The sequence below is a fragment of the Achroia grisella genome, unplaced genomic scaffold, assembly GCF_030625045.1.
Source record: "Achroia grisella isolate CSIRO2021 unplaced genomic scaffold, CSIRO_AGI_Agris_v1 utg669, whole genome shotgun sequence".
NCBI classification, from domain to species: Eukaryota; Metazoa; Arthropoda; class Insecta; order Lepidoptera; family Pyralidae; genus Achroia; species Achroia grisella.
In genome coordinates, this window is record NW_026712988.1 from 283,752 (window position 1) to 298,524 (window position 14,773).

Here is a 14,773-nt window from a genome sequence, read left to right on the forward strand (position 1 = left end):
TGGTAGAGGCCGTTTTATAGTTAATAAACTTAAACAAATACTACAAAGGCTTCCTAAACCAGTAATGCTGGCAGGTGATCTAAATGCTCATCATGTAGCCTTTGGCTGTAACAATACTAACAGTAGAGGCACTGAAATTTATAATATGTGTGATGAATTTGATCTATGCATATTAAACACAGGTTCTCCAACTACAGTTGGTACTTCTACTCATCAACCGTCTGCAATAGATATTTCTGTTATTAGTGCATCTGTAGCACCATTATGCGAATGGAGAGTCCATGACGATCCAATGGGCAGTTACCATTATCCTACTATTATTGATATCCAAACATCTATAGAAAAATATGATATAGGACTTCCCACAGAACAGTATATTTATTCTAAAGCAGATTGGTCCAAGTTTCATTCTGAATCTGAAAAGGCATTTAATAGTATTATATTAGATCAAGATAATCCATTAGCCAGTTACAACCTATTTATTGACACTATAGAAAAAATTAAATACAACTGTATTCCGAAAATAAAGAAAACATCTCATTATATATATAAAAAACCAGTACCATGGTGGGATGATGAGTGTAAAGACATGGTCAAAAATAGTAAACAAGCATTAAATTATTATAGAACTAACCCCACAATAGAAAATTACATTAATTATAAAAAAGTAGATGCTTTAAAGAAAAAAATGTTAAGTATAAAAAAGAAAGAAAGTTGGAAAAAACTGTGTGAGTCTTTTAATAGATATACGCCTGTTAGTATTATTTGGAATTATATTAAAAAATTTAAATACATACCTGTACATAAATCCCCAAAAAATGATGAATGGATACCATCATTTATTGAAAAATATGCTCCATTGTCCCCTCCTGAAAAGCAGATTGACAATATATCACTTAACAGTATATTTAAAAAAATTGGAAATGTAAACTGTCAGTTTCTTTCTCAACCATTTTCATTCCTTGAATTTGAAACAGCACTACAGTCCCGAAAGGACACTGCACCTGGATTGGATGATTTACCATATAAAGTGGTTAGATATTTACATATAAATGCAAAAAAATTACTCCTTGATATTTTCAATTTGCTATGGCATTGTCAACATATACCACAAACATGGAAAACACAATGTGTAATACCAATACTAAAACAGGACAAGCCACCAGACGATTACAATTCCTATAGACCTATTTCCTTATCATCATGTATTGGCAAACTATTCGAGCACATGCTCAAAACAAGATTAGATTTTTATGTAGAAAAGAATAACATTTTACCTTCTCAACAATTTGGTTTCCGGAAAGGCAGGAGCGCTGCTGAAAGTTTTACTGCCTTAATTGCAGATATAAAAAATTCTTTCCATAGCCATTCCTTTACAGTATGTGCTTTCTTAGATATCCAGGGTGCATTTGATAATGTTGACCCTTCAATCATGATTCACATTCTTGATGATATTGGCATACCAGGCAAAGTCTGTAAATGGATATTTAATTTTCTTTATGAGAGAACTATGTATGTAAAATACAACAACATAATTCATGGACCTAGATATGTTTATAAGGGCACTATGCAAGGTGCTACTATTTCTCCTTTGTTGTATAACTTGTACACTTGTCAAATCAATAATTATTTGACACAAAATAATAATAATATAAATTTTTTACAGTTTGCTGATGATTTGCTTGTATATAGTGTTAATAATAATGTAACTATTGCTGTAAATAATTTAAATATTGCATTAAAACAAATTTGTGATTACTATCATAATAAATTAAAATTAATTATAAGTCCCAGTAAAAGTGGAGCATTAATATTTTCAAAAAAGAGTCACAATTGTTCACAACCTATTTTATATAATAACATTTTGCTGCCATGGATTCAGGAAAAAAAGTTTCTTGGAATACATTTAGATCAAAAATTATCTTTCAACAATCACATAAATAATATTATAAAATCTGCATGTAAAGGTCTTAATATACTGAAAGCCCTGGCTGGAGTTCACTGGGGTTCTGATCCTCGCACATTGTCTATGTTATATAAGAGTATAGTTAGAAGCCATTTTGACTACAGCTCCCTAGCATATATGAATACAAACCCAACTTTACTACGAAAACTTGACATTATACAAAATAAAGCATTAAGAATAATTACAGGAGCGATGTGTTCAACACCCATACATATTATGGAGTGTGAAGCGAATACCCCCCCTTTAATATTAAGACGCTTACAAATAGCAGAGAAATTTTGTTTAAAGCTTATTTCTTCTAATAATAATAATGTCTTGGATAGAATCATACCTCCCAAAGTTGTTGAATCAGTTACACCAGGCCCTTATGTAGACTTTAACCGACTTTTATCTGGTTATTTACCTGAAATATTAAGAATTGTTTTGCATATTCATTCTCAAACTGTAAATATATATAAAAGTAAAATTTGGCCTTTGTATCATATAAATTATGATGCACTTATAAATAATAACATATCAATATATATAGATAATAATATCTGTAATGCTGATATATATAAGATAAATGAAAATATGGCTTCTTATAGAATATACACAGATGGTTCAAAAACTTCTGATAATGTTAAATCAGCATATTATGACCCACAACTTAAATTAACAAAATGTTTTAAAATAGATAACAATTGTAGTATATTTACTGCTGAATGTTATGCTATATATGCAGCATTACAGCATATAAATAATATAAATGATGTAAATTTTATGATAATAACGGATTCGCAAAGTGCTTTAAAAGCTCTACAAAATATATCTCTTAGATATAATTTAAACTATTTATTGTATAATATCAGACAAAATATTTATGATCTGAAAAACAACGGTAAGCAGGTAACATTCTTGTGGGTACCTGGTCATAAAGGAATTGCTGGAAATGAAATAGCGGATCAAGCTGCTCGGAATGTTCATAATGAAGACCACTCGAATATGTTTAAAGTTTCATTCACCGACTATTATAGCTCACTTAAAAATGCTCTAAAATTATTATGGAATAACTATTACATAAATATTGCTAACGATAAGGGAAAATGGTATGCCAAGATCCAAGGAACCCTGCCCGCCAAACCTTGGTACCACAACAATAAAGACGTCGACAGCAGACAATTTATCACGACTATTAATCGTATGAGATTTGGTCATAATCAAACTCGCACTCACCTATACAGAATGAAAATGGTTCACAACCCAAAATGTCCTCACTGCAATGAAGACGAAGATTTGAATCATATTATATTCAAATGTAGAAAATACGGACTCGACAGATTATTACTCATTCACGAGATTCAAGAGCATATTAATGAAGTACCGAAGTCTCTAGAAGAGATCTTATCAAGGCCTGCACTATACAAGATTTTATATAAATTTATTTCTAACACTGGGAAGAAATTATAATTTTTTTTTAGGTTTTGTATCTTATGTTGGGCTAAAAAGGACTTGTATCCAGAGCCGTAAAATATTAAATAAAAAAAAAAAAAAAAGTCATAAAGTTTTGACAGTTTGTTTTAGTGCTGTGGACATCAATTATAATTTATATCGATTTTGATTGCTTTTCCAAGTGAAGAGTAACAATGTAAATGTTTTAAGGATTCGACTTATGGAAAATTTTCAACTGTAAATATTGCTAGAAGCCAACTTAAATTTGTAGTTCAAAATTTATAATGATTTATCCACGCCCAAATGTGCGTATTTGTGTGTTTAAAATTTTGTAGACAGCAAATCGCATTTGAAACTGTATTTATATTTAATATTAATAATATTTTTAAGTGCTGAATGACTTAAATATTATATATTTTACAAGATAAGGAATAGAATAATAAAAGTTAGTTGATATTAATTCAATGTTGTTTTTATTGTATTAACTTAGGCTGTTGATCCAACACCATTCCTCACCTCAAAGTCACAGTTAATAAGATAATATTATCAAATAAATCCCAGTAGAACCGTATTCCCGACACGTAATTCGCAGCACTGAGCAAATAATCACTACGTTTATAACCTATGTAGGTTATTACATGTAGTTTGTCTCCTCTTCTAGTCTAACCACAAGCTATATAGAGATGCTAGTCTAACCTAATAGGAATAAACAAATGTAACATCAATACAATTCCAGGTTCTTGCCGCTATGAATCAAGTCGGTCAGTTTTTGCTTGGCCTCAATTAAAAAAAAGAAATGAAACTAGGAAATAAAACATTTTTTTTATTTCTTTTGAATATATTTTTTAAACAAATATCTTTTCAGGAGTGCTTATGCAAAGAATATATTCTAATAATAATAATTATGACTTTGTCATAATTTTTCTACTAATTTAAAACATATAAATGATGATACTATGCAAAATTAACTACCTAATTAAAAATATAATTTCAAGAATAAACATATTCAAGTAAAACATTTGCTCTAGTACTTGTAAATATTATGAATTTCTGAATAGAACTTTACAACATAACATCATTATCACTAATTTAGAATTATTTGTACATACATTTTATAACGATTGAGCCTTTTATGTGTCTAATGTTCTAGCAATTCTAAGCATCTTAAAATTCCCATTACAGATAGCAACCTGAACATAGTAAAACAACAATAAATTTAATCAGTAAAGACGTTTTTATAAACATATATTAAAATAATACTTCGAATGTATTTCAGCTACATAAAACGTATCACGAAACGTACAAACTTGATTAAATATATTGAGTCATTTTTTTCACGATGTACCTAATGCAATTATTGGTATACCTACTCCTTGACTACAACAAAGTAACGTAACATCACTAGTAATACTAATAATAATGAATCAATATAAAGATGGCTACCTAAATGAGATTATACATAGATTAAAAGTAAAAATCAGGCAGACGTACTATCAAATTAAAATTTATAAAATCCTAATGTGTCAATGTCAAATCCTTTTGCTTTATACTTTACAAGTTACCCGCCCCGGCTTCGCACGGATGTACATGTATTATACATATAAACCTTCCTCTTGAATCACTCTTATCTATTGCTAAGAAATGCATTAAAATCCGTTGCGTAGTTTAAGGCGAACAGACTGCGGTAGATATTTCATTTTATAATTTATAAAGCAACCTGCTATTAACAAGCACAAACAATAATTTAACATCACATTAATTCATCAAATTCTACTTACATTAAAAATAAGACGAATTTTAAAAATTATAGTCAGATATTATTACAAAATAGACAATAATTTTATTATTTCATAAAGTCGAACATCGATCCATCCATCAGTAGCTATAATCCTTGACTCCACAATCAGTGGAGTAACTACACCGTTAGAGGCTCTTAGTAAATTCATCGGACGCCTAATATAAGCCGAATATAAAGAAGCTGTAACACAGGGAAGGCCTAGCACAGATTTATTAGAGACAAAAAACTTTTTATTTATAAAAAGGCATTGAACATTTAATACATTTCTTTGATTCGTGTATGCAACTAAGTAGGTAACCTAAATAAATTAAAGACAAAACATTTTTTTTTATTAAGTGAGTACGGACTGGGTTTCCTTTACGGCTGGGGGTCCGTAGCATTTTGCCGACTTGCCACCCTGTAGTTACGCCACTGGCCACAAATATAAGCGTTGAAATATAGATATGATGACAGCATTGTTATGGTATCCTTATTTCGTGTACAAATATCGTAAACAGTCTTGAATTAAGCAGCTCTATTACTAACAGTTTTATTTGAAATAAATTAAATTTTTACTATTACTATATACTTTATATTTTTATTATTTTTTTGTGTTTACATGAAACGTGGGATACACGTTTCATGTAAACACAAAACTAATAACAAAAATAATATGTATTTAATTATTTAAGTATATGTATAGTATTTCCTGCTATTTATTATTTTATATTTATATATTTTAAATTAGGGGATGAAAATTTGGAAATTAGTCATTTTTTAAGCTATAACGTCGAAATTTTTTCTTCAAGCTTATTGGAGTATTTATACGTGTCTTATTAATAAAATAATTAGCTTAAATAATTAAAAATACTATGCAATGTCACGACTAGTAGTCCATAAAAATATTACAAAGCAAGCTGCTTGGCGGCAGAAATAGGTGATATATAGCCACGCAGACAGAAAGTCTGACTGGATAGTTAAAATGTTAATAATTAAATGCAAACAATGCTACCAACATCTACATATCAACGTAATTTACCCACGGATTTCACTGTATTCACACCCACATACGTAATATGGTACTTATATTTATTTATATACATCAACATGTTTACAATAGTTTCCTTCATGGTCGATTAATATATCCCGGATGAATAAAACAAATAATAAATAACCCTGGACAATTAACACAGCGCCATCTAGTCCCAAGTTAATCCGAGCTTGTGATATAGATAATAGACGACTGATATAAATACATAAATACTTTTTTTATATACATGATATACATAGAGAACACCCAGACAGATGTAAACAATCATAGTCACGAATATAAAAGTTTGCACCGTGCGAGGAATCGAACCCGCGACCATTGGAAGCAAACTGCTACACTACTGAAACCGTCATATGCCTACATACTGTAAATTTATGATATTTAAGTCCACGGAATGTAATCTACAATACATACATATATTGAAGCGAAGCTCTCAACAATATGAACATATTCGTGTTATGTACAATTAGAAAAAAAACACGGGATCTTACCACGTACCAGAGTGATATGCTGGTGGCATATGCTATTACAATTAATAATCTGTTCCGTCATACTCGTGAACGGGTGCGGCTTATGGGGACTGGTCTGTTCGGGTTATGAACGCTGATTAGACGATTTGCTTTTGCAATAGCATATGCTGGTGGTCACTCTATTCTCCCAAATTTGAATTTTAATGACTGTGTATTATTGTAAACATGTACAACATTTATTTGAAAAGAATACGAGCTGAGTTTCTTGTCAGCTCTTCTGATCTCGAAATAATTCCGTACTGTCGGTAGATTTGCCATATCATAAGAGTCTGTAATAGACCTACATGAATTTATTTTCGACCTAGTTTCCACTCCAGACTCACAAAGAAATAACTTGTAAGTTTAAATATAATTTTTTCATATTGTAAGTTTCCTTGTGAGCAGAGAGATAAAGATTATTATTAATTATTTTTATTGAGTACCTGATATTTAGGCAGTGTTTCAACTGCCATAATCACGGGTAAACTGAAGAATCTTTTATGGACATTTTTATATTCAATAGTAGCAACTAACGAAGACATGTGAAGGTAGACGAATATGTCTGCTCTTCAGTTAATCCTTGACCATGGCGGTTGAAACTGCCGAAATATCGGGAAGACACTAAAAATAAACGTGGTAAGATCCCGTGATTTTTCCTAATTGTACGTTTACATGTTTGTATTAATTTAACCCAAGTTTAACCCACGTTTTGTTTTAATCCTTTCTACCAGTTAGCAGATGTTCTCGCAGTGTAGTTATTTCTCGTTCTATATTTTCCCTCGCGGCCGCTTCAAAGCACTCAAATTCAGGTGTGTGGAAGAGTTTCGGGATTTGTGAAAATTGATTAAGTATCTGCAACAGTAAAAAGGAATAGTTAGTAATATAACTTCACGACTGTTATCTTAGATGGCACATACAGAGGTATTCATATAATTATGTATTTATAAATAGAAAATTGACCGACGATCTGGTCAAGATCGCTGGAAGGCATTGGATGACAGCAGCGCAGGACCGATCGTCGTGGAGATCTTTGGGGGAGGCCTATATCCAGCAGTGGACGTCTTCCGGGCTGCGATGAGGATGAAATCGAAAGTTATTTACAGATATCAAATTCTTGAGCATTTTCACCCTGCGGAGGCGTGACTCTGTATGCTATAATATTTCCGAACCGATACAATATTGAAACCTTCAAGAAATGAGCTTATTCCTTTTTAAAAGGCCGACAACGTACTTGCAATACCCCTGGTGTTGCGGGTGCTCCTGGGCGGCGGTAATCACTTACCATCACAACATTGTTTGTCTTCATCCTATAAAAAAAGCTTTCAAAGCTAATTTGCGTGTAATTTTGCAGTTGTTTTGTAGTAGACAGTCGACACAAAAAAAAAACAAAGATACAGGGTGCTATAGGTTGTAACTATTTTGTATTAAAAAAATCTGGGGTATAGTTTGCAAGTTGCTTAATACTTTAGACTGCTGCCCCTCCCTGACCCCATAACTGGCTACGGCCATTCATCCTCACTTGAATGGGTACGGTCTACGGTCATTCATCTATCCATACATACTCACAAACTTTCAGGTTTATAATATTGGTATGGTTATCTCAAAGTACCTTGATTCGTAGTTCAACATAATTGTCATGTGTTAGTGTGGAGTACTCAGCCCGTACTAGTTTGGCGTGAGCATCGTATTCTTCCCTTGAGGCGGCCAGCACCGCCAGCTCGCAATCTCCAAACAGCTGCAGGTCTCGGAGCGGCGCGGGACCTATCGGAGCTGACGGTGATGTCTCACGACCGCAGTTTCCACACCACTGAGCCTCGTCATCCGTCAGTAAAGCCAGCACGTATGATGTCAGGTCTTGCTATCAATGGTAGATAACAGTAAAATATAAATAAACTATCTTATAAAAAAAATCAAATTCAAAATATCTTTTTATTTTTATATATAGCTATTTCCCGCGAATTCGTCTCTTTGTTTAGTCGATATATAGTCTATGTAATAATATATTTTCACGCCAAATTGATATTGCTTCATCATTATGGAAAAAAGGGTTGTGAAAAAAGCGGTTGAAAGTGGCACCGGTGTCAGAGAGGTTGAAGAGTAATCGTCTATCATGGTATGGACATGTAATGCGTAGGAATGAGGATAATATTTTAAGGTGTTACATATGAATCTGGATGGTTATAAGGGCAGAGGAACGCCGAAAAAGAGATGGATGGACTGTGTGAAAGATGATATGGTAAGAAAGGAAGTAAATAACGCGATGACTGCGAACAGGGATGAATGGAAGCGAAAAACATATTACGCCGACCACAAATAATTGGGATAAGGAAGAAGCAGATGATGAAGCGGTTGAAAGGGGAAATGAAAGGTAGTAAGGAAGTATCGTCATTTTTAAAGCTAGAAGCTAGAAACTTACTGCTTAGGCTGTTGATTAAACATAAATATGACATTTGTTGCGGGTGAATGATACGATGTTGTTGGTCGAGACGATGTATATTACAGATGATAATAAACTGACAATATGTACATAGAAATAATGATCTTATATACTAAATGACAATAGGAAAATGTAAGGTGGGGTGACACAGTTTAGACACAGCAGTGCCTAGTAGACAATATTGAATTTGTCTTACTAGACATTATTAAATGCAATTATTATTTTGATGTATCTAGGTGACTGTGTGACTGTAGTGACTGACAAATTTTGTAAGGACATACAACACTTTTGAAGCTACAATGATGAAAATTTTTTCTTTGACTTTTTAGGTTACATTATTAAATATGTTTTCTTTATTTGGTCAACGTCACTATTCCACGCGGACGATGTAGATACAGCTACTTAATCATATAGCAATAAAACTGCTATTATTCGAGATCGTCTTGTATTTCTCATAAACATCTTAATCTTAATATAATATATATTATAAATGCGAAAGTTTGTAAGTACAGGTGTTTGTTACTCTTTCACGCAAAAACTACTAAACGGATTTTGATGAAACCTTACAGTAATATAGCTTATGCATCAGAATAATACATAGGATATATTTTATATTGAAATTTAACGTGGATGAAATCACGGGCACAGCTGGTATGCATATCTATATCAGTACTAACAGATTGTGGATGCAGGCGTAGCAAGTCGGCTAACAACCTGACGACCAGCTCTGAGGGTGTGTGCCTCAAAACAATAGCCAGTTTGAAAGCCGCCGGTTGGATCACGTCGTCTATCCCTTTCGCTAACAAGTTCTGCCACACTCCTGCCTGTAACACGTCAATGTACAACAAACATTACAATTATATCGTTGTTTAATATTTTAGAATTTGCTCAGGGTGAGAGGAAACTTGTTTACTGAACGTGTGTGAGCTGAGAAATGTTTGGGTAATATAGATATTGTTGTATTTATACTAGGGTTGCCAACCTTAAAAAAAAATTATAAATCAGAACATACATCTTTTTAATTAACATAATTTGGAATGTTCTCAACCGTATACATTGCATACACCGACAGCTTTGGTGGTCTAGCGGTTTAGATAGATAGATAGATCATTCATTTACGAAACATGAGCTTCACTAAAAAACAGTAAGTGCAAAAAATGCAACTGAGAAACGCAAATAATTTAATATTAAGGCCACAGAGAACTACGACAGAAAAACTATTGTATGTGAAGGCGCACAGATTTATAATATACTCCCCAAAGACATTAAACAATCGCAATCAATAATTATATTAAAAAATTATTGAAACACTATATAATGAACCACTATTAGTAATCTCAGAAAATATGTCACTATAGATACATAGAGTGTTTTTCTTATAATTGTTTTATTTTTATTTGTAAATATCTAAAACCTAAGAAAAAAAACATTTATTGCCAACATAACACTACTAATTACAAATACTACACAAAATAAGAAATAGAAAATAACATACAAAGTTGGCAATAGGAGCTGCCTCAGCTATTATTGATATACGTACAATCTCAATCATCATCATCATTTTATAGTTTAGTATACTGATGGTCGTGGGTTCGACTCCTCGCACGGCGCACAAACATTTGTATTCATGAGTATGATTGTTTGTATCGATCTGGGTGTTTTCTATGTACATTATGTATTTCCAAAAAAAATATCTAAGTATTTATATCAGTAAGCAGGGGCGGATAGTGAGTTTGTGGAGTCCTGGGCGAAATCTACTTAAGGGCCTACCTAATTATATTACTCGACTAAAAAAATACACCGACCAAAAACAAGCGACCAGAAATTCCTTCCATACTTTCCTGAAAAACGGATTCCTTCCAGAAATTCGTTCCTTACGATAGACACGCACTTGCTTGGATTGATTAATCTCACGGTTGCCAAGTTGATAGTTTTTTTAATATTCAAGATATTTTTTTTATGTTCTAAATATGTTTTCAGCGGGGACTGGGGGCCTTTTGTATCCTCAGGGCCCTGGGCTGCAGCCCAAAAAACCCTTAGGTAGATCCGACCCTGTCAGTGAGTATAATAACACAAGCTCTGCTTACCTTGGGACTAGTTGACGTTTAATGTATTATCCAGGATTTTGACTCGTAAGTAGTATTTATGGATGATCATAAGACCAGAACCTGTAGCTCGGTGGTTATCACCTCACCACTGTTATATATGATGTGATGAGGTGTCGCTACATAATATATTGTTTGTTATAGTATGTAGGTATTGAGTATACAGGTGTAATCATTGTACTATTTATTTTACATTAGTAAGTTTATTAAATAGTAACATGGTTTATTAGTAACACGTGCATTCGACGCCGAGTCAGAACGTGAACTGACTTTACACTGAACTTAAATCTATGATATCTAGAGAGGTACTAATGGAAGAAACTACAATGTCGACAGAAATATTACAAGTATAGGCACAGAGCTATAGGATTCTCATGCGGCATCCTTGATTTATACAATGTCAAAAAGTGTGTATGTATGTGTGTGAGCAATTTGAACGAAGTATATTGTTATAAGTGCTTACTATAGAGGTTAAGTTATACATATATAATGTAGTAACCGCTTTGTTACTTAAAATACCCACTGCAGTTGTGAAATCCGATATTATTGTTCCGTAGGATTTGAGAAACATTGTTGGACGTCAGTGTAAATTATTAAAATCTATAGACTTCATGTGCATAAACTATGATAAAAAACATCGATCTGTAACGTAACTGTATTAGAAGATATACAAAAAAAAAAGAAGAAGATGGAAGATATCCATCTGTCAATGTATACATTGATTTGTATCTTCTAGTGAAAGGGACGGCAACAAAATAGACTCGAAACGTAAAAATACGTCTACACAGACAGTTTTTAAATCAGTTCATATTTAGATATGCACGAAGACGGCGTCAGGGGTCTAGTGGTTTAGCACACTGCTTTACTTCCGATGGTCGTGGTTGCGGGTTCGATTCCTCGCTTGGTACCAATATTTGCATTCACATGATTGATTGCATCGGTCTAGGTGTTTTTTATGTATATTATGTACGTATTTACAAAAAATGTGTATCTAGTTGTCTAGTACCTAACTAAATCACAAGTTCCGCTTAGCTTGGGACTAGATGGCGTTATGTGAATTGTCCAGGTATATTATTATTATTTCTAAAATTACTTATAATATTATAAAAAGAAATATTTTAAGAACAGGTACCTAGAGTACAGACATTTGCAGTGTAAGATCTTTAGAATATTTATTACAGTAAACAATATTAACCTGATATGCAACGCAGTTCCTTAACGAGTGCCAGATGCCGTCGGGGGGCGAGGTCTCCACGATGCGCTGCCAGGCCTCGTCGGCCTCGGGAGCCACCAGGGTCCCGCAGGCCCCGCGCCACATCCGCGCTGCGGCGCACCCTTGGAATTCCCCGGCCGGCACTGCCACAGTGCAATATCTTACTTTATGGGGAGCGGAATGTCACCTATGTACCCTGTCAGACCTTCCTGGACTCCATTCAATTGGAGACGACATGCTGGTCCTCCACGATAGTTAGTTCTTGGCTACGATGAGCAAATTATACTTATTTTATTATTTAATTCTTTGCTGTCCTCCAGGGTACACAATAAAGGTGACCAAAATTACCCAACTAGCAGTTATAAATACTTGCTAAGAATACATTTTTACAGACATTTATATATATATTTTCTTTTATGGATGATAATGGAATAGTGCACCCGACTGCGCTAAAGGTTTACGCTGGCGGGGCACCAGTGGAGGATGATAAGATACACTCTTATTCATTCCATTATAATGCATTAAAAATATTATAAGTATCTACGCAACTTACGCAAGTAGTAGCATCTCTCACTAATTCATTCATGCCAGTACTAGTGTGACAGAGATAGCAACAGACAACGATAAATACCAATGTTACAACTACATCTACAGAATATGTTTATATATAGTTACGTCAAATATTCACAGCTGATTCAATCGCACATATATGCAAACTAATTTACGTAACGCGCCCAAATATTGACTGTTGTCGTAGGGCATGTTAATCGATAACGTACAACACTAGTTACAATGTCAATTGTCAACCACAGTCAACAGTCGAGCCTAATCAATTTTATCCTACTTTATAAAATCAAGGACAAACAAGGTAGGTAAATAATTGTGTGAAATCACCTCCCATATCCGGCTCCTTCCACCAGTTTATCGCCAGCTTATACAGTTTGAGGCCTTTTTGTGAACCTTGAGCTGTAATAAAACAGTTAACTTTTAATAGGTAAAGAAAAAAATCACATTAAAAAAAATTGTTTCGCATCTGCGAATATTTTGCTCATATTCTTTATCTAAAAACATTTATTCATGAATTGTAGACAAAAAATACGTATGCAGTAATTGTGTCTATGATTCTACAGATAAAAAAATATTCACAACAAAATGAATATCGATTTATAATTTAAAACTTACGTGAAATAAACCAGAGTGTCCTCTGGTCGATTGTAGTTTTAATTTATAAAGAAAAACTGTTCTATTTTTGAACGTGACAGTCGCGTAGGGCGCTCTCGAGTCTCGAGTGTCATGGCGCGCGCGCGCGATTCATTCCGTGAGCTCGAGGGGAGGAGAACGCGCAGTGATGTGTACATAAAAACAGTATCGATTGTCGATGTAGAGAAATGCATTACCGTTATCGTTAGCGGAGCGTTTTCAAGCTAACATACTTATTTGTGACTCATTTCATTGTGTATTGTACTGAACATAATAAAATTAATTCAATATTTGCCTGCTTTGCGTCGTACCGCATCGGTTATTATGAATTATACGTAACTAGATATTACCCGCGAATTCGTCTGCTTTTTTAAATGCATTATTTAATCTATCGTCATATCAACTATTATTAAGATCCGTTTATCCCGTTAGCTGTGAAACATTTATAGATTTATAATGTTAATAATGAGAAATTGATTAAAAACTACCTATAAAAAGTAACATTATTTGAATTGTCGGCATTTTCATCTCATCTGTTGTAAAGTAATTTAGGATTCTTTGACGAATTACATTATATTATATTTTCTATTACTATATTTATCAATTTATCTGCTTTTAATGTTGGTGCAATAAAATATTATAAAATAAATAAACATTGATAGTTATTTTTTTATAGTCTTTTGTATGCCTTAATTTGCTATTTTTTTATGACATACTTTTTTATCTACATTTCTTTTAATTATTTCCAACAGTTCACATCACTATTCGTACGGGGAGGGAAAAAGTCTTTAAACGCATGCGCGAGGGTGGTAAACGAAAAGACATTTTAATGAACTTTACAACTACAGCAATCCAACGACCAAATGCAATCTTATTCATAACCTAATAGAGTCGAAATTGTGTTAGATGTTTACAATTAAGGAAGGGTTATATGAATGATTTTCAGATTTCCTGCATAGAGTTAAGAATTAGTTTCGCTTGGCTATGGTTGCAATAAAATTTCAATGAGTCAGACCTTGCAAGTTCAGACATTTCACTCACACCAAGTCGTGTTGACACGTGACATTATTTCAAGGACAGAATA

General features: G+C 33.2%; 1 protein-coding gene and 1 long non-coding RNA gene across 4 annotated transcripts; both read right to left on the minus strand.

The window, feature by feature from the left end:
• Nucleotides 1–328: 328 nt before the first annotated feature.
• Nucleotides 329–3,495, minus strand: LOC131849941 (uncharacterized). Of its 2 annotated transcripts, none has more exons than XR_009357813.1 (5): nt 3,182–3,495; nt 2,298–2,369; nt 1,278–1,473; nt 798–869; nt 329–416 (listed from the first exon to the last, which is right to left on the minus strand). It is a non-coding gene; the product is annotated as an uncharacterized LOC131849941 (long non-coding RNA). The 2 variants fall into 2 exon arrangements; XR_009357814.1 differs by lacking the exon at nt 3,182–3,495 and adding an exon at nt 2,874–3,094.
• Nucleotides 3,496–7,302: 3,807 nt separating this feature from the next.
• On the minus strand, nt 7,303–13,765 carry LOC131849938 (uncharacterized). 2 transcript variants are annotated; one of them, XM_059200070.1, is made up of 6 exons: nt 13,672–13,765; nt 13,384–13,455; nt 12,472–12,611; nt 9,849–9,995; nt 8,344–8,592; nt 7,303–7,586 (listed from the first exon to the last, which is right to left on the minus strand). In XM_059200070.1, exons 2-6 carry the CDS (start codon nt 13,388–13,390, stop codon nt 7,449–7,451), a joined length of 681 nt encoding a protein of 226 aa, XP_059056053.1. In that variant the 5' UTR covers nt 13,391–13,455; nt 13,672–13,765; the 3' UTR covers nt 7,303–7,448. The 2 variants fall into 2 exon arrangements, with proteins under 2 accessions (XP_059056053.1, XP_059056052.1); XM_059200069.1 differs by having other exon boundaries at nt 12,472–12,632.
• Between the last annotated feature and the right edge of the window lie 1,008 nt (nt 13,766–14,773).

Bases quoted from the DNA above. Each gene is read 5' to 3' on its own strand.
- LOC131849938 (XM_059200069.1), bottom strand. The intron at 8,593-9,848 runs GTTAGTACTGAT...TACCATTGATAG, and splicing joins TACGCCTGCATCCACAATCT to CAAGACCTGACATCATACGT. The intron at 7,587-8,343 runs GTACTTTGAGAT...TTACTGTTGCAG, and splicing joins ATGTTGAACTACGAATCAAG to ATACTTAATCAATTTTCACA.